We start from the raw sequence: 25,049 nt of genomic DNA, 5'->3' as shown, positions 1-25,049 counted from the left end.
GAAGGACAGAATATTTCCTTTAATGCTTCATCAGAGTGAAACGCCACAACAGGCATTGTGTGAGAAAATGTGCGTTCAGGGACCAACCACAGAAATGAACACGGAAATTACATTGCGGTGGAAAATGTAGGCGTTTTAGAGTCCCCAGGATTTGAGTCTTATTGAGTTATATTTTCATATTTTGGGATTTTTTTTTTTTGTAAATTATGCGTAGAAACAATAACAATTAAGAAAGTTCTATACACTTCTAAGAGTCCTCTTCTATGCACATACTGAACCAGACAGTTTACAGAGAGTTTGAGGCACAGTACTACTACTTCCCCAAACCAAAGGTGCCTTAGCAAATTCAGGCCATAAATATAGGAAAGGGTCCTGGAAGAGCCAGTTGCCTGCTTTACTATCTTTACTCAAGAGTCTGCAAAGTCTGCCACCACGGAGCTGAACCCAAGGCTCTCAATGTCACATTAAAAGCTGCTAGGTCCCATTTCAGCTGGAGGTCAAAGCCGAGTTCAAGGGAAGAGATGAAAAAAAAAAAACAGCCTGTATCTGAGGGCACGTCTATAAGGCCCACCTCCTTTCTGCTCATCTCCTTCCAGGAACACTAAAGCATCTCCTCTTGTCGAGACATCTGACAAAAGCAGTCTAGAAAATTTCCCAATCGTCCACTCTGGACATGCCTTCAAAGAGGGGCTACAAACCGGATGCCGGCAGGGAGTTCCAGCTGCCAATGATCGATCACCTGGTGTGAATTTATTCAAATCATAATCTTACCGAATTTCAAGTCCTTGGTTTGGGTATTAAGCTCTTCAATCAATTTTACACATTTCACTTAACATCTTCCCGGACTTGTAACTCTGCTTCACTCTACTTTAGTGTAGCAGCGAAAGGAACATTTAGCCTTCAGAGCACCAACTTTGGCACCAGGCTGCCTGGGTTTTTTTATTCTTGATTCTCTACTACTTGTGCGTCCCTGGGCAAATTACTTAACTTCTTTATGCTTCAGCTCCCTCATCTGTGAAATGGGGTAATAAGGCTGTCTTAAGGATTAAATGACTTGTAGAAGTAAAACCCTTACAACAGCGCCTGGCAGGCACGTAGGTAAATGCCATAAATGCTGCACTTACACTAGTTGAGCACCTACCATTTCCCAAGGTATTGTGCTAGTCACTCTATTCCCACATCTACACTAAACAAACTTGTATCTTGGTATTAAGGAATAATTGAGGCAGAATAAAATGAATCTCTAATTCTTGTTTAACTTGGAAATGGTCACCATGCAAATACTAACCTTGGACTTTGGGTCATACACACGAGTTGTGTTTATGAAATACTTTACTGAACATTAAGAGTATGTAATTCAACAAAGAAAACGTTTATGAAACCTCAAGACCTAGCGGGAACCCAGCCATACCGAGGTTGGCGTCAACGTAACGTAACTAGAACAGCCCCTCCGACTGCCGCAAACTCGGCACAGCAGCCTTCTGCCCACCTGCGGAGTGGCAGAAACCTCCTCGCGCCCTCTGCACTTTCTGTCGGAGGAATTTATCCTGACAACCGGCAAGGCGCTCCTCCCCCACGTTACCTTTCCTTTAAAAGACGCGGGTCGAAGCACCGCCCACTACGGAAAACGAAGGGGTCTCACGGTGGAGCCCGATTACCGCCTCCTTCTGCCAGACGTTGTTAATCGTCAGCCCCGGTACTGGTAAAGGTACAAGCGAGGGGCGCTGAGCGGGGAAGGGGACCTGCGGCGGGAGGACGTGGTCTTAGGGGCCTGCCTGTGGAGGAAACGACATTGCGCTCGGCCGTGTCCCTGGAAGGTCAGTGCCACCCATGCCGCTGGGCGGAGCGCAGAGAGGCTCCGCAGGCCCTGCCGTGGGGTCGGGGAGTCGGCCAGGTTCTAAGGCTGTCTTCGGGCCCTAGCCGCTACTCTAGGTAGCCCGCGGCCGCAAGACAAGACCCGGCGCCGGTCTCTGCGTCCCCGGGACCTTCCGCCCCGCCATACCGGCGCACGCACGCACGCCCTACGTCCCTGGGCCTTCTCAGGCTGAGGCGCGCCGTCGGCCCCCTTCCGGGGTGGGCGTGGCCGCCGCTGATGCACGTGATCGGGGGCGCTGCGCTCCCAGCGCTCCCTGCGCCCGGGTACCTGCTTTCTGCGCCGGAGCGGGCAAGACCGGCCGAACTCTTTCCCTCTGCAGCCTCCGGAGGAAGCCTTGGTGAGGAGGGTGGCGAGTGGCTGTGGGATTTTCTTTTTTTCCCATTTGTCGTTTGGTAGGCTCCATGTATGTATAAGACTCCTGAAAGAAAGACGTTTTCTCGCTGAAAAGCCGCAGTTCCGAGTACATGTTATGAATGGCCTCAATCTAAGAAAGTACATAGAGTGGAGGCGGTTCTGGCTCCAATAAATCGACTACTATTTATTGTGCCAGGCACAGTACAGTAAAGGATAAATCAGATTCGTTCCTTGCTTCAGAGAAATTATCGTCTAGTGAGGGAGAAATAGTCATAAAGTAATCACAAAATTATAATTGTGCCGTAAAGGAAAGAGAAACTATACTGTGGAAGCATTTAATGCTGAGCTCAACATGTAATGTTGACATGTGGGGGTGGGGGGCGGGAGTAGGGGGAGATCGGCTTAGTTTGGGAGGTAATCAGAAGAATTCCCTGAGAGAGAGAGCGCTAGGCAATGATATGGTGTTCCCTAAACCGAGGGGAAGAGCATTTCAAGAATCTGAAAGGCTAGTGTGGCTTAGGCAGGAAGGAAGTTTGGTATAGAACGAGGCTGGAGAGGTGGGAACGGTCTTGTGGCCTCATGAAAGAAGTTGGTCTGTAATAGCAGGGCAGTTTAAGGTGGGGAGGGCACTGAGTGTGGAGACAGCAGTGCAGAGAGGGGAATTGATTACAGAATTCCAGTGTGGTGTAGGAGCCTAGTCAGGAGACTAATGGGAAGCCAAACGATATGAAGATGTCTTATACTAGGGTGGTGGCAGTGGATATGGAGAGAAGTGGATAGATTGGAGTGGTATTAGGAAATAAAATTGATGAGATCTGGTGTTGAATTAGCTGTGAGAGTGAGGGAGAGCAGAAGCAGAAAAGACTACACGTGGTCTGGATGGACCGTGATGCTGGTCGCTGAGATAGGGAGTTCTGGCAGGGTAGATGACCATTTAGAAGATTAATGTACAGGAAGAAGTCCAAATTTTCATATTGAGTCTTTAGCTCTGGATTTAAAAGCTTTTTAAAAAATATTTTCTGGATGATTTTTAAGAATTTCAGTAAAATAACTAAAAAGTAAAATAAATTAAAAATTTTAAAGCTAAGGAAATGTGGTTAAGTAATTGGCCAAAGATGTATGTTGGCTGTTTCCAGTGTTGTAAATCAGTGTTCTGTTTCTTAATGAGCCAACTTCGGTATGGAGAGTACTTTGTGCTCCTTGTGGAAAAGCAAAACCAGAGCCGAGGAAGAGCATCACGAAGGCTTCAGGACCACGGTGCAGTCCTCTGGGATTAAGACTGCACAACCCTATGTAGAATGTGGTGGATGGGACAGTTTGCAGGTCTGCAGGCAGAAGTAAGGACTTTGTGCAACTCCTTTGGAAAGTGTGGGAAAGGATTCTTAAAGTCATAGGATTTGGCAAAATTAATTTCACAAATATTTAATACACTAGAATCTATGTAACTTTGATCCAGCCTCCCAGGAAAAACTAGATATCAATACGAGCTGGTGAATATCAGCCATATGAGAAAGGCAGTGAGTGAACAAATAAGAGAAGTTATTTTCATCTTTTCAGTCTACATAGTTTCAAAATGCATGCAGGCAATTTAATTTCTTACAGGACAGGACTCCCTCATAACCACATACTTAAATCATGTTCTGGGAAGTTTCCTTACAAATAGATTATCAGTACCTCCTGAAGAGGTAATGCAGAATAGTGTACCATAAGGGGATGCAGCTGTCCTTTGGAGCAGGAATCATTTGGTCCCTTTTTTTTACTATGAGAATGTTCACAGCCGCTTTATTTATAATAGCGAAAAACTAAGAATAGCGTAAGTGTTCATCAGCAGGAAACTGGATTTAAAAATTGTGAGATATTCATATACTGGGACAATTCTCAGAAATAAAAAGGAGCAAACTATTGCTACATACAGCAACATGGATGAATCTCAAAAACATGCTGAGATGCCTTCTAACAAAGAGTACATACTGTTTGATTCTGTTTATATGAACTCTTAGGACACAGTGCGATGGGAAAAGATCAAAACAGTCATTGCCTCTGGATGGGGATGGAGATTGACTTGGAAGAGGCATGAGGGAACTTCCTGGGGTGATGGTAATATTCTACAGGTTGATAGGAGTTTTGGTTACAGAGGCATTTGTACTTGTCAAAACTAATCAATCAAATGATATGCTTAAGATTTGTACCTTTCATTGTGTGTAAATTTTGCCTCAAAAGAAAGCGAAAAGAATTGTAGACCAATACTGAACTCTAGTTAATGATATGTGTGCTGAAGTATTTGAGGATGAAGTGTACCAATATCTGCAGCTTACTTTGAAACGTATCAAAACATAAATAAAATGAATGGAAAGAAAAATAGATAGATGGGTAGATGAAGCAAGGATAGCAACATGTAGAGTCTAGGTGAATGGGTATTGGGCTGTTCACTCTACATAATTTTTCAACTTTTCTGTATATTTAAACATTTTCATAATAAAAGTTGGGGAAAATAGTCCCCAAAGAATATTGTTCATTTTAGACAACTGAAGACTAACATGAAAATATAAAAATCTCAGCTCTAAGCTCACCTGAAATACACAGCATGTGGAAGTAGCCACATGTTTGTTTCCTAATTCCCCACTTTATGGCTTAATATTTAAATCATTTCAATTTTTTATGGAATATGTAGATCAAACATTAAAATTACTCTGTGTTGTGTGCATTGGAATAATGCAATTGACATTTTTTCTTACATTATCCTAGGAAAGTGAGTGATGATACTAAAGAGGTCCAAGAAGAGGAATGAGGACTGAAAGTAGCAGGAAATGCTAAAAGAGAGGATACAGCACAGAGGAGGAAAGGGGCTTTGGGGACATTTCTCAGTTTCTCCTCCAGTGCTTGGAGAATATGGAGTTTTTCAGTGATCCAATCTCGAGTAAATAAAGAACAACAACAAAGAAATTATGTGTTTCTTTCTAGAATGTGGAGTTCCCTACTGAGTTTAAAACTGCTAATAGAGGGGCCGGCCCTGCAGCTGAGCGGTTAAGTGCGCGCGCTCCGCTACTGGTGGCCCGGGTTCGGATCCCGGTCGTGCACCGTCGCACCGCTTCTCCGGCCATGCTGAGGCAGTGTCCCACATACAGCAACTAGAAGGATGTGCAACTGTGACACACAACTATCTACTAGGGCTTTGGGGAAAAAAAAAAAGGAGGAGGATTGGCAATAGATGTTAGCTCAGAGCAGGTCTTCCTCAGCAAAAAAAAAGAGGAGGATTAGCATGGATGTTAGCTCAGGGCTGATCTTCCTCACAAAAAAAAAAAAACCTGCTAATAGATGCAGACTCATGCTGCATAGCATGATTTCGATAAGGTCTGAATAATCGTCACATCAGAAATGGATATCTCCTACTATAAAATTATGCATTATAAGTAACTGACTTTAAGATAATTGGCTTTTAAAATATTTTCGGATGTCTCAGAAAGGATAGTTTTGGGAGTGAGAGTGATTAAATGTATAATATTTTCATAAGAATGTAAGCATTTTGATTTTGATTTAGACTACTGGTGCATTCAGCCTATTATTTATTTGACAGAGGTATCAAAGACATTTCATCAGAGAAGTTTTATCAGAGAACATGGCTTCCTATTTTGCATCAGCCTTGAAAGGCTAAAGGTAATACCAGATACCCTAGCTTGAAACCACTTACGTTATAATGTTTTCTTACTCATTTTCTTATGTCATCTTTTTTGGGGAGTCCTGACTCAGTGGTTCTTATCAGGAGATGGGCAAAGAAATGTCTCTTGTTTTGAAAAAGCATCCCCAGGTGGTGCTGCTAGGCCTCCAGTTTCTGAGAACCACTACTATAAAGTAGGCGTGTTAGGGGCCAACCCCGTGGCTTAGCGGTTATGTGCTCACGCTCCGCTGCTGGCAGCCCGGGTTCGGATCCCGGGTGCGCACCGACGCACCGCTTCTCCGGCCGTGCTGGGGCCGCGTCCCACGTACAGCAACTAGAAGGATGTGCAGCTATGACATACAACTATCTACTGGGGCTTTGGGGGGAAAAAAATAAATAAAATTATAAAAAAAAAAAAATAGACATGTTAACTTTTAACTGTTAGCGAAAAATTGTACAAGTTCTGCTTCAAACCGAAACCATCACCATTTATGATGGTGTGACACTTTTAGACTTCAGTGTGATGAAAACTAGATGGAGAAATAAAAGCGATTTGCATTACAAAAAAATCAGAATTTTAAATTTGTAAACTTCCTTAGACATAAGCTTCACTTAGACGTAGGCTTGAAACTAATGAAGAGAATATTTTTTAGAGATGTATAAAGCCAGAATGCCAATTTACTAAATTATGGTGAAATATATAACTTATACAGACTTTTTCCTCCCTGTATGTGTTGATTATTTTTTTAAAAACTTTTTAATTATTAAAAAAATTTAAATATACAGGAAAGTTGAAAGACTAATAACTAACCACCCATATTCCTAGATTCAACAAATGTTGCCATAACTGCATTTATATTTTCTGCCAAACCATTTCAAAGTAAGTGGCAAATGTCATGACACCCTCCCCTCGATATTTTAGCATTCCTTTCCTGAGAATGCCATTTTTGCGCCTAAGAAACTCAACCACACTTCTCTGATAGTATCTAATCCTTCGTGAATCTAGTCCATATTCAGATATCCCCCTTTATCCCAACAAGTTTTTTTAAAAGCTTTTTTCAAACAATATTGTATTTTACAACTATGGCTCCTTAGTCTTTTGTGTGTGTGTGTGTGTGAGGAAGATCAGCCCTGAGCTAACATCCATGCTAATCCTCCTCTTTTTGCTGAGGAAGACCAGCTCTGAGCTAACATCTATTGCCAGTCTTCCTCCTTTTTTTTTGTCCCCCTCAAAGCCCCAGTGGATAGTTGTATGTCGTAGTTGCACATGCTTCTAGTTGCTGTATGTGGGACGTGGCCTCAGCATGGCCGGACAAGCGGTGCGTCGGTGCGCGCTGGGATCCGAACCCGGGCCGCCAGCAGCGGAGCGCGCGCACTTAACCGCTAAGCCATGGGGCCGGCCCTCCTTAGTCTTTTTATTCAAGAATAGCCTCTGCCCTCTCCCTTTTTGTTCCCAGTGACACTGACTCTTTTAAGACACCAAGCCAGTTGTCACATCCCACAGTCTGTGTTTGTCAGATTGTTTCCTTGTGGTGTCATCTGATTTGTTCTTTTCTGAGTCTGGCCCTTGTGTTCGTTGGACACTGGAAGCTAGGTCTAGAGGCTGGAGCAGGTTCAGGTTAAGCCTTTTTGGCAGGACTGCTTCACAGAAGGCGCCGGACATGTGCCACAGCCCAGGAGGAGGCTGTGCTAGGGTGTCAGGTTGTCCTGTCGGGAGGCTGAGCCTGACCTCCGGTTACGAGAGTGACAGCTGGAGTGTGTTTCTCCTGTTTCAGTTTGGAAGTGATCCTTGGGTCTCTGTTTACACCACATGAATTCCTTGTTTCCCCACCAGCTTTTTGCCTAATGATGTTTGCATCCATCCTTGCCTGAACCAGTGATGTGATTGGAGGTAGCAAAATGGTGATTTTTAAATTGCTTTTACTTTTCTTCTCCATTTATTAGCAAGCATTCTCCTCTAAAGAAGGGCTTTTCTTCATCATCTGGGGTTGATTACAGTTCTTCCTAAAAAGGTAGGATAAATGCTTAGTTCTTTTTGTTTAATTACCCATTTTCACGGTAAGGAGTCAGGGTAGTAGTCACATACAGGCAAATGATCTTTCTTTTTTATAGATTTTTGCATATTCAGAGTATTGAAATGAATTTCAGTCATTATTCATTAATGTTTAAATTATCACATTTACATGTCAACAAACAAAATTGTAATACTATCAGGGAAATCTGAAAACTGGATATTTGATGCTATAAAGAAATGATTATTAGTTGGGATAATGTTATTGTGGTTATTAAAAAGATAAAAGAGACCTTACCTCTTAGAGATGACATTCAGAAGTGTTTGTTGGTGGGATCGGATTTACTTTGAAATGGTTCGTGGATGGTTGGGGGGAGGACAGTAGTCGAGGGAGTCGAGATGAAACCAGTTAGGTCACGTGCTGTTAGTGAGGAAGCTGAGTGATGGGTGCTGAGGCTTTATTACACGAGTCTTTCTGTACATGTTTGAAAATTTTGCCTAATAAAAAGTTTTTTAATTATTTGAATTTGTGTTATTTGCAATTTAAATTTAATTATCTCGGGTTTTTTCTTAACTTTGTGTTTATATTTTTTTTCCAAGAAATGCTTATTTTGAAGAAACGTATATATCTTCAACTTTGTTGATTTAAAGCCAAAATTTAGCTTCTATTGAAGCTTAACTGCTATGTAAGTCAAGAAAATTTAAAGCTTTTAAAATCTGAATAATGGTAAAGAACTTTTTTAAAAAACATAGTTGCAGTATTTTTCTACTCTTTACCTTTTCCTCTTCTTGGAAAGTGTTTTTAAAGCTTTAAAAAATTCTACATCATTTTTCTGAAATAGTTTTTATTTTGTAAATAAATACAATTTTTTTATTAGTATAAAAAATACTTTCTCCTTGGGGCCGGCCCGGTGGCGTAGCAATTAAGTACGTGCTCTGCTGTGGCAGCCCGGGGTTCAGATCCTGGGTGTGGACATATGCACCACTTGTCAAGTCATGCTGTGGCGGCATCCCATATAGAGTGGAGGAAGATGGACACGGAGGTTAGCCCAGGGCCAGTCTTCCTCAGCAAAAAGAGGGGGATTGGTGACAGACGTTAGCTCAGGACTAATCTTCCTCACAAAAAAATTAAAAAAAAATACTTCCTCCTTACAAAAAATTTGTGAAATAACAATAATTGGGAAGAATAGGAAAAAAAGTCACTTGTATCTTCAACCTCAAATAAGCAGGGTTTTCATAAATTTCTTTTCATTTGTTTCCTATGCCTAGTTTGTTTATTTGCTTACTTGTTTTTAAAAAAATCCTACATTTTGAATAATATTTTTCATTTTAACGTGTTAATAATTCTTTACACAGGGCACATTAGCTTTTGTCCATAACTGCTAGTTTCGTCCTAACTCAGTGAAATTTGAGACTTGATGCTGCTACTGTTTTTCCCATGATACATGGAAAAAGGTTTTCTCTGGTCTCTTCAGACTTTTCTGCTTTTTTTGGTTTGGAGGCTTCTTCCACCAACAAATACCTGACTGTTTTTTATTGAACGGTAAGTATCTCAGCTGTTTATAAAGTGTAGTTCAGGGGCCGGCCTGGTGGCACAAGCGGTTAAGTGCTCGCGCTCCGCTGCGGCGGCCCGGGGTTCGCCGGTTCGGATCCTGGGCGCGCACCCGATGCACCGCTTGTCAAGCCATACTGTGGCGGTGTCCCATATAAAGTGGAGGAAGATGGGCACGGATGTTAGCCCTGGGCCAGTCTTCCTCAGCAAAAAGAGGAGGATTGGCAGATGTTAGCTCAGGGCTGATATTCCTCACAAAAAACAAAAAGAAACAAAAGAAAAAAGTGTAGTTCACTCCCACCTTAGAGCCTTTACAACATCTGCAGCTGGAGTCCCCAGCCAATGAATGACTAAAATTGATTCATCTCATTCACTATGAATGAAACATCTGGCCATAGATCTCACTGAGGTCGGTGCACATTTGAAATGCCAGCTAGATATGTGGAGAGTGTGGTTCTCCAGCATTGTGTGTATTGGTGGGGAATGAATACATCTCTGCATCTGATAGACCCAGAGGTTAAATGCCAGTGGACACTGTTGTCCTTCCTGGCTGTTTCCTTTGGCTCGTTCACTCATTCTACATGTACATACTGAGCCAGGCTCTCGGCTCTCGTGTTTGGAACACAGCAGTGAACAAAATGGACAGCTACATTTTCTCACAAAGCTTACATTCTAGTGAGTAAAGATTGTGAACATGTGTAAATAAATATATAATATGTCAGGCAGTGGTGTTTTTTAAAAGGCGAGGTAATGGGTTTGAAAGTGATGGGGTGTGCTGTTTTATAAAGAGTGGGCAGGGAAGGCCTTGCTGAGTGGTCATGTTTGAGCAGAGACCTGAAGTAAATGAACTGTGCAGCTGTCTGAGGGAAGGGAACTTCTGGGTGCAAGGACCCAGAGGAGGGGTGTTCTCAGTGTCTATAAGGAACAGGAAGGAGGCCAGTGAGGTTGGGACAGAGTGAGCCTGAGGAAGTGGGGAAGATGCTGTGGGCAGAGGTTGGGGGTGGGGGCGGGTCACAGAGGGCCCTGTAGGTGCTTGCCTGGGCTTGGCTTCTACCTTGAGTGAGATGGGAGCCAGTGGGGGCTTGTCAACAGAGGAGGGACGTGATCTGACTTATACATTTTAAAAGGATCACTGTGTGCTTTGTGGGTAATAAGTTAGAGGGGGGCAAGGCCAGAAGCTGGGAGAGCAGTCAGGAGGCTATTACTGTAGTCCAGGTGAGAGAGGATGGCATTTTTGGAGCAGGGTGATAGCAATGGAAAAGGTGAGAAGTGGTTGGATCCTGGATATTTTTAGAGGTTGAACAATAGGATCTGCCGATAAACTGCTAAGAGAAAAAGAAGAGTCAAGGAGAACTTTGCTATTTTTGGCCTGAGCAACTGGAAAGATGTCATTATATGAGACAGGGAAGACTGAGGGAGGAGCAAGTATAGGGTGGAAGGTTGGGAATTCAGTTTTGGCCATGTCAGCCTTTGAGTGACTATCAGATATCTAAGTGGAGAGGTGTTATGAGAGGTTCGGGGATTCGATCGGAGACGTAAAAGAAACTTTCCACTCCAAACAAATGGACTGAAGGTATATTTTATTATATAGAGGATAGTAAAGGCGATAGTCTGCAAACAGATCCGAATAGGTCAAATAATAAGAGGGAAAAAACACCAGCTCGACTGGAAAGGGAAAACATCTACATCGGCTGAGATAGCAGTAGATCCGAATAGGTCATATGATAAGAGGGAGAAACATCAGATCGATCGGAAAGGGAAACACCAGATCAACTGAAGGGAAATGACACAAATCAACCGGAAAGAGAAACACCAGGTTGACCGAAAAGAGAACACATCAAATCAGTTACTTCACAGTAAATCAATTACTCACAACATCCACGCCCCACTGCCGGGAGAGTCCTGTCAATCGACACGGCTGGGCAAGGATCACACGTCCTGGGCAAGGCGTCCCTTCCACAGGTGGAACTCTCACCGGGTCTCAGTCTCCAGCAGTTTATATAAGCAGTTACAGAGTTTGCAGAGGAAGCATCCAGTGTTCCCATGCACCAGTGGTTATCAGTGGCGTACGTGCACTGAGCCCCTTGGCTAACGTCCCAGCCCAGTAGTTGTGTACGTGCATTGTTCTCTTTGGTTATCGTCTTAGCCCGGCACAGATGGCCAGTCCATCCCGTGCTACGACGCTCCAAGAGCCTTGAAATGTTACAACTTGGAACTCTCTCCGTGGGAGAAGGGCCAGTTCCCACCAAGCAGAAAGCAGCTTTTATATTTCTTTTTGTGCTGGTGGCTGTAGGTCAGTGGAGCGGTCAAACATGGCTGTACTCATGTGAAGACAAGAGGTTGGGTAGCCAATTAACTCTACAAGTTTGGAGCTCAGAGGAGAGGTTGGAGCCAGAGCAATAAATTTGGGTATTAATAAGCTAGGTAAGGAGGGATGTGAGAATATGCACATTCTATCACTTTCTATTCAGTTTACTGTGCCTTTTTTTCCTTCACATCATTTGTCAACAAGGGGCATGAGGGGTGGTTATGGGCAGGGTGAGTGGGTTGTCCAGCCTGGTCAGATCAAAGCTAGGGACAAGAGGGAATTTCCAGTTTTAACAAACACTGCTGGTGATTTTCATGCAGGTGACCCTGAGGCTGTTCTTTGAGAAGCACTGCTTGAGGCACCTCGTCCTTTCCTCTTTCGTCTGTGACAGAGCACACCTCTCTGAGCTCTTGGTTCGCCAGTGTTTCTCAGCAAACCCTGGAGGAGATGACTGAGTCCTCTCATCACTCCTTCAGCCTGCACTTCTAAGCTTTACCTAACTCGTGAATGGAAGGAGAGAGAGACTCATTATGGTAGAGAAGCAGCTGAAAAACCAAAATGCCACTTACGAGTGCAGCATTATAACCGCGCAGTAAAACCAGTATCGTGGTGTGTGCCTACCGCTTAGTTCACATTTGGTGGTAATGCCTTCCTCACCTTGTGAGTGGTCCGTATAGTCCGTGAGGTCAGCACTTTGAGTACTGTCAGGGTATTTCCTTTCTGCGAGTCTCAGCTAGTCCTTCCAGTGGGTCAGCTTCCTTCATGGAGAGTCCCCTCTCCCATAGTAGTGCTCTATCAGATATATCGATAAATTCTTAGCAGTTAATGATATTAAAAGTTTATGAATCACCAAGGATTTTGTATACTGCATTGTCCTTAATAAACCTTTAGGGTGATACTTGCTTTTGGAGTTGGCACTGCAAGATCCATGGGAAGTAGAGTCAAATGAGATAATATTAGGGGAAGAAAAAAATTGGAAAACAAAAGCACTGTGCAAATATGGTTTATCCTAACAATAATTTGTACTGGGGACAGTCACCATGAGTTAGTGTGACTGTGGTTGCTTGCTAGTCCATGTTATCGGTGTGTTACCAAACCCAAACACGGGTTCATTTATCTGCCGCATGGTAGGGCCAATAAAGAAAAAAACTGAAACACGAGGCTTGTGGCAAGGAAAGAGGTTTACTATCGAAAGGCAGCCAGATGAGGAGAAAGGAGTTAGTTAGAACTCCGATCCACCTCCTTGAAGGTAAAAAGGTAGTGGTTTTTATCTGGGGTTTTAGGTAGGGGAAGGGGAGCATGTGGCTGTGCTGGTTGGCACCCTCCCACCAGCCTGTGTTTGGCCTGGAAGACTGGATTTCTTTTCCCTTGACTGTCTGGACTTTTCTGGTTAGTTTTCATCTACAGCCTGTGTTTGGCCTTGTGAGGCTGAATCTTGATGTCTGGACCTTGACTTCCTGGGAAAGACAGCTCAGTCATATACTAAGGAGGGACAGAAAGACCTGGTTAGTTTTAAACAACAGTTGATTATGCTGAATATGCACAGCTGCGGTTAGCAAAACTTATCTCAAAGGTTTTGTTCTCTTCTTCTAGCCCAGGAAAGATTTTTTAACCTCTTCAGCCTCGGTTTCGGGTGAAAATTTCCTGTGCACGGATCTATAACATTCACAGATGACATAGTCCCTACAGCCTCACACACGCTCTCCATGTACCACAGTATCAGACCATGGGAATAAATGATTGAGTTTTAATCAACTTTTCTCCCTACTTTTTAGGATGGCTGCTCTTTTTCTAAAGAGGTTAACATTACAAACTGTAAAGACTGAAAATAATTACATTAGAAGATGTTTTGGTAAATACATTGTGCAAGAGGCGCCACCAGCACAGTTGTCCCTTATTGCTTCTGCCCCAAGACTGTCCTACCTGACTCATGCAAAAGCTTTTAGTAGTGTTAAAGACACCCAGGATGGAAGAAAAAAGAAAAAAAGGAGTGAAACAGATTTTAGTAATGTTGGAAGGAAAATTAGTGAGCGAATTATTCATGTACTTGATGAGAAGGGCAATGATTTGGGGAACATGCACCGAGCAAATGTGATTCGACTCATGGACGAGCGAGACCTGAGGCTTGTTAAAAGGAACACCAGTGCAGAGCCTCCAGAGTACCAGCTCATGACCGGAGTCCAGATTCACGAAGAGCGGCTGCGACTGAGAGAGAGGGAAAAGGCCAGACCTACACCAGGTGGGTATTTTGCTGTGTGTTCCCTTAAGACTACACATCCACAGTTAAATCTGCCATTTGCCAAGGTGCCTTGGGACAGTAGGGAAGTGAAAAACTGGAAAATTCACAGTTTCACTTCTGTTTCCAATGTCTTTTTTTCATCTCTCATTTCCATTCCTCTTTTTTTCTTTTTTCCTTGATACCCTGTGTCCAGCATCTCTTCCTTTAAGCCTTCGTTAAATGAGGGAAAAACAAGATAAACACCACGAAAATGATGGGCTCTCTTCTCCCCTGGTCCTTAGCTTTGTCTCCTTGTACCGGGGAAGGTGGAGTAACTGACAGGTGTAATGAAACGAGACTTGGAAGAGATGGATTCAAGTTCCTGTTCCTGTCCTGGGCCACTCATTTACCCTCTTCCTTTATTTTTTCATCTCTAAATTGGAGCTGTTTGGTTAACTACATGGAAGCAGTTTCTAGACTCTAATAGAGCATCTCCGGGCCCAAGTATTTGTTACAATATTGGTAGTGACACTCATTTACATATTTTGCCATTCAGCTTACAAAGGTCTTGTCATTTAAACCTTATAGAAGCTATGAATTGGATATTAAGTGAAGATGTTTGTTTTTCATGATTCCTAATAAGTGCTGATCATTATGAAAGATTGTTTTATGGAAAACGCACTGGGACGGGGGTCAGAAGACTGGTCCCAGAGCTGCCACAGTGAGGTGGTGTGTCTTGAGAAAATCACACATTATCTGTGGCTCAGTTTTGTAACACCACGTTTAACAACAAGGATGTAGCCTGGCAAACAAAATATTCAGAAGAGGCCAACCAGGGTGATAAGGACATCAAACTATGTCACAGAAAAAAAAGTTAAACAGCCTGGAGAAGCCACATTGCTGTATTCACAGACAGTTGAAGGGCTAACCTGTTAAATTCATTATTTTGTTCTGATAGAGAACTAGGACCAACTGGTAGGAGCTGTAAGGAAGCAAGGATGTGTTGATAAAAGAACTTTTTTAGAAAAAATTATTTTGGAAATTAAAAAGTATCCAGAAAATATAATAGTAAACACCTGTTACCCACCATCCAAAATAAACAAGTGTTAACATTGTCATAATTTCAGATGTTTTAAACGAAATACAACATTACAGAAAAGTTGAAGTTCCCTTCTCCTGGTCCATCCTCCCTCCCCTGCTCACTCTCAGGGATCAGGGTGTAGATCCAGTCCATGTTGTTAAACTCCAGTTACTTACAGATGTATTCATAAACAGTATTTAGGATGATTTTGGGCATAAAAATTATAAATGGCACAATGTTGTTTACCAGAGCTATGTTTATATAATAGCTATAGCTATTTCTTATAATTACTAAGTGACATTTCATCATAAGAATATACCATAGCTTTGTTAGTCCATGTCCACGGACATTGGGCTGGTTTCCAGTATTTCATTGTTATGAACAATGAACATATCTGTCAGTGTCTCCTTGTGTATTCTCGAGATTCCGCGGGGAAAATTGTTAGCAGTGTATGAAGTTTCTTTCTCTGCCTCCTCACGCCATTTGGTACTGTCAGACTCTGATTTTTGTCGTGCTAATAGGTAAGAAACCATATCTTATTGTTCTGATGTGTATTTCCTTTCACTGAGTTTCTTCTCCCATGAATTGCCTATTCATATTCCCTTTTTTTCCTACTTCGATGGTTTTTATTTCTGATTTGTAGGGTTCTCTGTTTCGTATGATGCAAAAACCTTATCCTATTTAGATTTCTCACTTTTTTGCCTTTTTTATGACCCAGTAGGGTTTTTGATATAGGAAATTATCAATTTTCTCTTAAGAAAATCCTTCCCCTAGCCTGAGGTGACAAACGTATCCTTTCTTCTGTTTTAAAAGTTGTATTTTTTCATATTTAGTCAGTCAGTCCATCTTGGGAGATTTTTGTATGGATCAAGACCTAACTTTTCCCCAACATGAAAACTCTCAATTGTCCCAGTGCCTTTAATGAGTAGTCTGTTCCTTCCCTGGAGAATAACTTGCTGATAGATTTCCAGAGACAGAGTGAGTGAATGCAGCACGTAGCAAGCTCCTGTTGTCTACCGCAGTCTGGATGACCCCATTGTAGCTAGGAGGGCATCACAAGAGGAGTCAGATGAGCAGAGTACTTTCCAGATGCTGATCCACATCAGGAAGGAAAATAAGGACAATTAAGTTTACATAACCTCATGAGAGTCAAGATGGCGGCGTAGACAGACTCTGAACTCACCTCCTCCTGTGGACACAGCCAATTTACAACTACTCCTGGAAAAATTACCCCTGAGACAGAACTGAAAACCGGATAAGAGGAACTACTGCAACAACGGACAATCCTAACTGAGGTAGAAGAGGCAGAAACTCCCTTCTGGAGAGGAAAAATGCCGCCTTCACCAGCCGCAGTGCCTCACAGCTGCCCTGGAGCAGCCCGTAGGTACGCAGCCCTCCCTGAAGGAGCAGGACCCTGAGCCGGGAGCACCCCCGCTGTGGGCATTTTGTGGATCCAGCACAATCGAGACGAGTGGCATAATATCTGACTTTGCCTGCTGCTAAAACATTGGGGAGTACCCCCAGAAAAGCTGGTTCACAAAGAAATTAAAACCGGCTTTTAAAGGGCCAACGCGCAAACTCACCCATTTCAGAAAACAACCTAAAATCACCAGAAAGAAAGGTGCACAGTGCTTTGGTGAAAAGAGACTCACCTAATAGGCCCTGAGTGCATCTCGGTGAGAGGTGAGACCTCTCCAGGGACTGGGACATTGGCGGCGGCCATTGTTGTGGCCTGGTGTGGGCGTGCTGACACAAACGCCATTGGAGTTCTCCCTGAGGCCTGCTAGCCCAGGGTCTGCCCCATCGGCCAGAGCACTGATTTAATCCAGCTCAGCCAGGGCAGGCAGCCCACCCTAGAGACTGGCCCCACCCAACAACAAGCGCTTAGGCAACGTGTGGGCCTGCATAGATTGTGACTGGATTCTCTGCAGCCTGGCAACTGAGTCCACTTCAGTGGTGCAGGGCGTGCACAAGGAGCAGGTGGAGAGTGTGGGGCAGTGGTGGAGTGTGTGGGGCTCCTGCTGTGGAGAGACTGGGTCCACTTGGGGAGGTCAGGGCACGCACTCAGGGCAGGAGTGTGTTGACTGTGTGTGTGGACCTGTGGGTGGCAGGGCTTGTCAGCTGCAGAAGACTTGTGCTTCTCAAAGACCCACATAGGGGGTTTGCCCCACCTTCCAAAGCCTGAAACAATTGGGTGCTCCCGTGCCTGAGGCCAGCCCCACCCAGCTGCAATCCTGAGAGAGCTGACAAGAGACCTAAATGCTGGAGGATTATAGCAATTGTAAGGCCCTGAGCCTAACAACCTGCCATGCTGGGGGCCTACTCACTTAAAAGAAATAGTGCAACACAAATGTGGTATTAGAACTTGCAGCCAACTGTGCTGGGGCTCCCCACACCTGATAAAGAGACTGAAGGGCCCACAACAACTACAAGCAGCTGAGCATTACAACAGCTGGCCAGGAGCATAACTCAGCCTCCCTGGGCGCCTACAGGGAGAGCAAACAGGCCACCACAGAAGGACACATGTAGCCCACACAGGGGTCACCCCTGGAACATTGAGAACTGAGGGAAGCACACAGCAGGCCACCTAAGGCATCACTTACGTAAGATCACCTATCCAAGAGCAAGAGACGTAGCTGACCTACCTAATACATAGACACAAGCACAGGGAAAGAGGCAAAATGAGGAGGCAAAGGAATACATTCCAAGTAAGGGAACAGGACAAAACCCCAGAAAAGGAACTAAGTGAAACAGAAATGAGCAACCTACCTGACAGTTCAAACAAAGAGTGTTAAGGATGCTCACTGATCTGGGGAGAAGAATAGATGAACTCAGTGAGAATGTAAACAAAGAAATGGAAGATATAAAAAAGAACCAATCAGAAATGAATAATAGAATACTGGAAATGAAAAATTCACTGGAGGGACTCAAAAGCAGAGTAGAGGATACAGAAGAACGGATCTGTGAGCTGGACGAAAGACTAGAAGAAATTAGCCAAGGTGAACAGGTAAAAGAGAAAAGAATTAAAAAGAGGACAGTCTAAGGGACCTCTGGGACAACATCAAGTGCACTAACATCCATGTTATAGGTGTCCCGGAAGGAGAAGAGTGAGACAAAGGGGCAGAGAATCTATTTCAAGAAATAATAGATGAAAACTTCCCTAACCTAAGAAAGGAAACAGACATCCAGGTACAGGAAGCACAGAGAGCCCCAAACAAGATAAACCCAAAGAGGCCCACACCAAGACACATCATAATCAAAATGACCAGAATTAAAGAGAGAATCCTAAAAGCCACAAGAGAAAGTCAAGTTACATACAAAGGAAACCCCATAAGGCTATCAGCTGACTTCTCAGCAGAAACCTTACAGGCTAGAAGAGAGTGGCACGATATGTTTAAAGTGCTAAAAGGAAAAAACTTACAGCCAAGAATACTCTACCTAGCAAGGTTATCATTCAAAATGGAAGGAGAGATCAAAAGTTTCCCAGACAAACAAAAATTAAAGGAGTTTGTCACCAAGAAACCAGTGCTACAAGAAATGTTAAAGGGACTGATTTAAGGGGAAAAGAGAAGACCACAAATAGGAAAAATGATCTATTTCCATGATAAGAGGGTAATGGATACAAATGCACAAAAAAGAGATTAGATATGATATCAAAAACGTAAAAGGAGGGAGGAGGAGAGTTAAAGAGTAGAGCTTTCAGACAGAGGTCAAACTAAAGAGACCATCAATTCTGTATAGAAGAAGAAAGGAACAGAGAAGGACTGCTAAAACACTGAGAAAAAAAAAAGTTAAAAAATGGCAGTAAGTACATACTTATCAATAGCTACATTAAACATCAGTGGACTAAATGCTCCAATTAAAAGGCATAGGGTGGCTGATTCGATAAAAAAAACAAGACCCATATATATGCTGCATACAAGAGACACACTTCAGACCTAAAGACACTCACAAACTGAAAGTGAAGGGATGGAAAAAGATACTCCATGCAAATGGCAATGAAAAGAAAGCTGGGGTAGCAGTACTCATATCAGACAAAATAAACTTTAAAACAAAAACTAAAAGAGACAAGGGCATAAGGATCAAGGGAACAATCCAAGAAGAGGATATAACACTTGTAAAAATCTATGCACCCAATGTAGGTGCACCTAAATATATAAAGCAATTAGTAACAGACATAAAAAGAGAAATAGACTAACACAATAATAGTAGGGGACTTTAACACTCCACTTACACCAATGGATAGATCATCCAAACAGATGATCAATAAGGAAACATTGGCCTTAAATGACACACTAGAACAGATGGACCTAGTAGATATATACAGAGCATTCCATCCAAAAACCGAAGAATACACGTTCTTTTCAAATGCACATGGAACATTCTCCAGGATTGATCACATATTAGGCCACAAAACAAGTCTCCATAAATTTAAGAACATTGAAATAATACCAAGCATCTTTTCTGACCACAACGGTATGAAACTAGAAATCAACTATAGGAAGAAAATCAGAAAAGCCACAAATACATGGAGATTAAACAAAATGCTACTGAACAACGACTGGGTCAACGAAGAAATCAAAGAAGAAATCAAAAAATACCTGGAGACAAATGAAAATACGACATGCCAGAATTTATGGGATACAGCAAAAGCGGTTCTAAGAGGGAAGTTTATAGCAATACAGGCCTATCTCAACAAACAAGAAAAATCTCAAATAATCTAACAATGCACCTAAAGGACTGGAAAAAGAACAACAAACAAAGCCCAAAATCAGTAGAAGAAGGGAAATAATAAAAATCAGAGCAGAAATAAATGAAATAGAGACCAAAAAAACAATAGAAAAAATTAATAAAACCAAGAGCTGGTTCTTTGAAAAGATCAACAAAATTGACAAACCTTTAGCTAGACTCACCAAGAAAAAAAGAGAGAAGGCACAAATAAGTAAAATCAGAAACGAAAGGAGAAATTACAACAGACACCTCAGAAATACAAAAGATTATAAGAGAATACTGTGAACAGCTATATGCCAACCAGTTCGACAATCTGGAAGAAATGGATAAATTCTTAGAATCATACAACCTTCCAAAACTGGATCAAGAAGAAGTAGAGAATTTGAATAGACCAATCACCAGTAAGGAGATTGAAACCGTAATCACAAACCTCCCCAAAAATAAAAGTCCAGGACCAGACGGGTTCCCTGGTGAATTCTACGAAACATTCAAAAAAGACTTAATAGCTATCCTTCTCAAACTCTTCCAAAAAATTGAGGAGGGGGGGAAGCTCCCTAACTCATTCTACGAAGCCAACATTACCCTGATACCAAAACCAGACAAGGACAACACAAAAAAAGAAAATTACAGGCCAATATCACTGATGAACATTGATGCAAAAATCCTCAACAAAATACTAGCAAATCGCATACAACAATACGTTAAAAAGATTATACACCATGATCAAGTGGGATTTATTCCAGGGATGCAGGGATGGTTTAACATTTGCAAATCAATCAACATAATACAGCACATTAATAAAATGAAAGAATAAAAATCACATGATCATCTCAACAGATGCAGAGAAAGCATTTGACAAGATACAGCATCAATTTATGATAAAAACTCTGAATAAAATGGATATAGAAGGAAAGTACCTCAACATAATAAAGGCCATATATGAGAAACCCACAGCTATCATCATACTCAATGGTGAAAAACTGAAAGCTATCCGTCTAAGAACAGGAACCAGACAAGGATGCCCACTGTCACCACTCCTATTTAACGTAGTACTGGAAGTCCTAGCCAGAGCAATCAGGCAAGAAAAAGAAATAAAAGGGATCCAAATTGGAAAGGAAGAAGTGAAACTCTCACTATTTGCAGATGACATGATTTTATATATAGAAAACCCTAAAGAATCCACCAGAAAACTTTTAGAAGTAATAAACGAATATGGTAAAGTTGCAGGATACAAAATCAACAGACAAAAATCAGTTGCATTTCTATACACTAACAATGAAGTAGCAGAAAGAGAAATTAAGAATACCATCCCATTTATAATTGCAACAAAAAGAGTAAAATACCTAGGAATAAACTTAACCAAAGAGGTGAAAGCGCTGTACACGGAAAACTATAAAACATTGCTGAAAGAAATTGAAGAAGACACAAAGAAATGGAAAGATATTCTATGCCATTGGATTGGAAGAATTAACATAGTTAAGATGTCCATACTTACTAAAGCCATCTATAGATTCAATGCAATCCCTATCAAAGTTCCAACATTTTTCACAGAAATAGAACAAAGTATCCTAAAATTTATATGGAACAACAAAAGACCCAGAATAGGTAAAGGAATCCTGAGATAAAAGAACAAAGCTGGAGCTATCACACTCCCTGATTTCAAAATATACTACAAAGCTATAGTAACCAAAACAGTATGGTACTGGCACAAAAAGAGACACACAGATCAATGGAATAGAATCAAAAGCCCAGAAATAAACCCACACATCTATGGATAGCTAATCTTTGACAAAGGAGCCAAGAACATACAATGGAGAAAAGAAAGTCTCTTCAACAAATGGTGTTGGGAAAACTGGACAGCCACATGCAAAAAAATGAAAGTAGACCCTTACCTTACACCATACACAAAAATTAACTCCAAATGGATTAAAGACTTGAATGTAAGACCTGAAACTATGAAACTTCTAGAAGAAAACATAGTACGCTCTTCGACATCGGTCTTAGCAACATGTGTTCAAGCACCATGTCTTACCAGGCAAGAGAAACAATAGAAAAAATAAACAAATGGGACTACATCAAACTAAAAAGTTTCTGCACAGCAAAGGAAACCATCAACAAAATGAAAAGACAACCAAATAATTGGGAGAAGATATTTGTAAACCACATATCTGAGAAGGGCTTAATCTCCAAAATATATAAAGAACTCATGCATCTCAACAACAAAAAACTACCAACCCAATTAAAAAATGGGCAAAAGACCTGAACAGACATTTCTCCAAAGAAGATATACAGATGGCCAACAGACACATGAAAAGATGTTCAAAATCATTAACTATCAGGGAAATGCAAATCAAAACTACAATGAGATATCACCTCACGCCCGTCAGAATGGCTATAATTAACAAGACAGGAAACAACAGGTGTTAGAGAGGATGTGGAGAGAAGGAAACTCGCATACACTGCTGGTGGGAGTGCAAACTGGTGCAGCCACTATGGAAAACAGTATGGAGATTCCTCAAAAAATCAAGGATAGAACTACCGTATGATCCAGCTATTCCACTGCTGGGTATTTATCCAAAGAACTTGAGAACACCAATGCATAAAGATCATGCACCCCTGTGTTCATTGCAGTGTTATTCACAATAGCCAAGACTTGGAAGCAACCTAAGTGCCCATCAAGGGACGAATGGATAAAGAAGCTGTGGTATATATACACAATGGAATACTACTCAGCCATAAGTAACGATGAAATCCAGCCATTTGTGACAACATGGATGGACATTGAGGGTATTATGCAAAGAGAAATAAGTCAGAGGGAGAAGATCAAATACCATATGATTTCCTTCATTAAGTAGTAGATAATAACAACAAGAAACAAACACCTAGAGACAGAGATTGGATTGGTGGTTACCAGAGGGGAAGGGGGGAGGGAGGAGGGTGAAAGGGATAATTCGGCACATGTGTGTGTTGATGGGTTGTAATTAGTATTTGGGTGGTGAACATGATGTAATCTATGCAGAAATAGAAGTATAATGATGTACACCTGAAATTTATACAATGTTACAAACCAATGTTACTGCAATAAACAAAGTTAAAAAAAAAAGTTTACATAAAGCTAAACTTTTTTTTTTTTTTGAGGAAGATTGGCCCTGCACTAACATCTGTTGCCAATCCTTTTTTTTTTCCCCATTTTTTCTCCCCAAGGCCGCAGTGCATAGCTGTGTGTCATAGTCATAGAGTTGTAGCTCTTCTATATGGGATGCCCCCTCAGCATGGCTTGATAAGCTGTGAGTATGTGCGCACCCAGGATCCGAGTCAGCGAACCCCGGGCCGCCGAAGCAGAACCCGCAAACTTAACCGCTGCACCACCAGGCCGGCCCCTAAACTTGTTCCTTTTAAAGGACCATTCTTTTGTTGTTCTTTCAGCAAATGATGGTAATAAGAAGTGGAAGCATTTCGTATTTCAATATTCTTGTCGGGTAAAAATTGGTACCTTTATGTCTGTCTCCCTTGTTTAAAAAAGTGTTTACTGGTCTATGAAACTAAAATCAGAGAAGACCATTAGGGCCTGTGTTAACCTAAGATTTTATGAAGTGTAAGTGATGAAGTTCAGGTCTCATAAGTAGACTAGTAAATAGTCCTGGTACCAAGTCTCACTGTTTCAAACTAGGACCGACCCTGACGAAGGAACTAACTTTTTCTTCAAACATTGGAAAACATGATTTGGACACAAAGAGTAAACAGATTCAGCAGTGGATTGATAAAAAATACAAAGTTCAAATTACTATAAAGAAAGGAAAGAATGCAGAAGAGCCAGAAAATAAAATAGTAAGTAAAAGCAGGTATGAGTAACTGCTTGTGTTTTTTGTTTTCTGATCTAAAAATACAATTGTAGAAAATCTGGAAAACATAAAGCCAAAGAAAAGCACCTGGTAATTCTACCTGGTGATGGCCGTAGCCTTCCAATTTGTTTTTCAAAATGCAAGCATACTGTATATACTTTTTCCATTGTAGCATATTTTGCCATGTGAAACATTCTACTTTATCATTTAAGGGCTATATATACCATTCTATTTTACAAATTGTAGAATAATATTTAAATAGGAAAACTAGAAACTGTATAGATTCACTTTTTAAGGTTTGTTTTGTCTTTGTAAATGCCTATGAGCATATAAAGTCCAATTGTCTTCTGGAAAGTGTGTATCAGTTTACAACCCGAGGATAAGTTTATGGAACATCTATTTTGCATTTAGAGTTAGATAACTTATCAGCAACTGAAAGGCAGCATTAGTCTTAAGTGGTTTCAACCCTGGTTCCATGTTAGAATCACCTAGGCCTAGGTCCCAGCCCAGCCGACCCACAATCTCTAGAACTAGGTGTCTGTATTTTTCTAATCACCCCAGGTGATTCTGTGTTAGTGAGTGATGGGAACTGCACTGGGCTAACAGATGTTCTGGGATAAGGAGGTACTCTGCCGCCAGTGCCCAAACCCACTGCTCTGTACTTTTTGTGACAGGGTAGTCTGGGGCCAAACGTAGCCCCTCAGTTCCGTGACAGAGCGGGGATTTAAAATTATCACACCTTTACTGCATTAGTTTAGTTACACGGAATTTGCGTTAACTGCCTGGTTATTGTATAGGTTTCAGTCAGCTCAACCAGATATGTATGATTTGATTTAGCTAACCATTTAAGTAACAATTCAAAAATGCTGGGTTTTATGGGTATTAGAGCATTAACACTAGAAAGAATCAAAGACATTGGTTTTAAATTAATCTTTGGCTGCTTTTTCTTTTTTAGGAGGAGATATTTAATCACATACTCAAGACTATGCCTGGAACAGCTACCTTCTCAAACAGGCCACAGTCTGTTAGAGGAGGAAAAGCTGTAATGTGTGTTCTTCGTCATTTGAGCAAAAAGGAAGAGAATACATATAGAGAAACTCCGGGGACCCAGAAAGGAGACACTTTGAACAAAGAAAATGGAAACGATAGAGAATTAGATGTTCCGCATCCATGATTTTAATAAAGAAAAAAATGAGCTGGCTGGTCTGTAGTCCTTTAAACAAAGCAACCTGATCCTCAGCTGAGGGTAAGTATTGCAACTGTGGAGAGCACCTTGTCTTCAGTACAGCTCTGTGACTCTCTGTTTTTAGGCAAAGATAAGCCTTGTTCTTGTTTCTTTTTAGGAGGGATATATCCACTGAGATGAGAGGCCAAACTCCGCTTTTCACGAGAAGGTTTTACCTTTGGAAATAAGGAAAACA

General features: G+C 41.7%; 2 protein-coding genes across 14 annotated transcripts in view; one reads left to right on the top strand and one right to left on the bottom strand.

The window, feature by feature from the left end:
- The first annotated feature begins 1,627 nt into the window (after positions 1 to 1,627).
- MTIF3 (mitochondrial translational initiation factor 3) lies at positions 1,628 to 24,828 on the top strand. 13 transcript variants are annotated; one of them, XM_058547893.1, is made up of 8 exons: positions 1,628 to 1,817; positions 4,976 to 5,147; positions 5,805 to 5,884; positions 7,830 to 7,897; positions 9,253 to 9,439; positions 13,532 to 13,995; positions 23,457 to 23,614; positions 24,584 to 24,828. In XM_058547893.1, exons 6-8 carry the CDS (start codon positions 13,533 to 13,535, stop codon positions 24,800 to 24,802), a joined length of 840 nt encoding a protein of 279 aa, XP_058403876.1. In that variant the 5' UTR covers positions 1,628 to 1,817; positions 4,976 to 5,147; positions 5,805 to 5,884; positions 7,830 to 7,897; positions 9,253 to 9,439; position 13,532; the 3' UTR covers positions 24,803 to 24,828. The 13 variants fall into 13 exon arrangements, with proteins under 13 accessions (XP_058403876.1, XP_058403877.1, XP_058403885.1 ...); XM_058547900.1 differs by having other exon boundaries at positions 1,662 to 1,708; XM_058547896.1 differs by lacking the exon at positions 1,628 to 1,817 and adding an exon at positions 1,829 to 2,213.
- The window catches only part of GTF3A (general transcription factor IIIA), a 54,604-nt gene continuing 54,336 nt past the window's right edge, over positions 24,782 to 25,049 (bottom strand). The window contains exon 11 of the mRNA XM_058548569.1: positions 24,782 to 25,029. Within this exon, the coding sequence (XP_058404552.1) occupies positions 24,865 to 25,029 (165 nt within the window). The 3' untranslated portion in view covers positions 24,782 to 24,864. The remainder of the gene's footprint in view (positions 25,030 to 25,049) is intronic.

Source organism: Diceros bicornis, chromosome 9 (genome assembly GCF_020826845.1).
Source record: "Diceros bicornis minor isolate mBicDic1 chromosome 9, mDicBic1.mat.cur, whole genome shotgun sequence".
Taxonomy (NCBI): domain Eukaryota; kingdom Metazoa; phylum Chordata; class Mammalia; order Perissodactyla; family Rhinocerotidae; genus Diceros; species Diceros bicornis.
This window is presented reverse-complemented; position numbering and strand designations above follow the sequence as displayed.

Bases quoted from the DNA above. Each gene is read 5' to 3' on its own strand.
- MTIF3 (XM_058547907.1), top strand. From the start codon at position 13,533: ATGGCTGCTCTTTTTCTAAAGAGGTTAACATTACAAACTGTAAAGACT. The intron at 13,996-23,456 runs GTGGGTATTTTG...GTTTCAAACTAG, and splicing joins AAAGGCCAGACCTACACCAG to GACCGACCCTGACGAAGGAA. The intron at 23,615-24,583 runs GTAAGTAAAAGC...TTTCTTTTTTAG, and splicing joins AAGAGCCAGAAAATAAAATA to GAGGAGATATTTAATCACAT.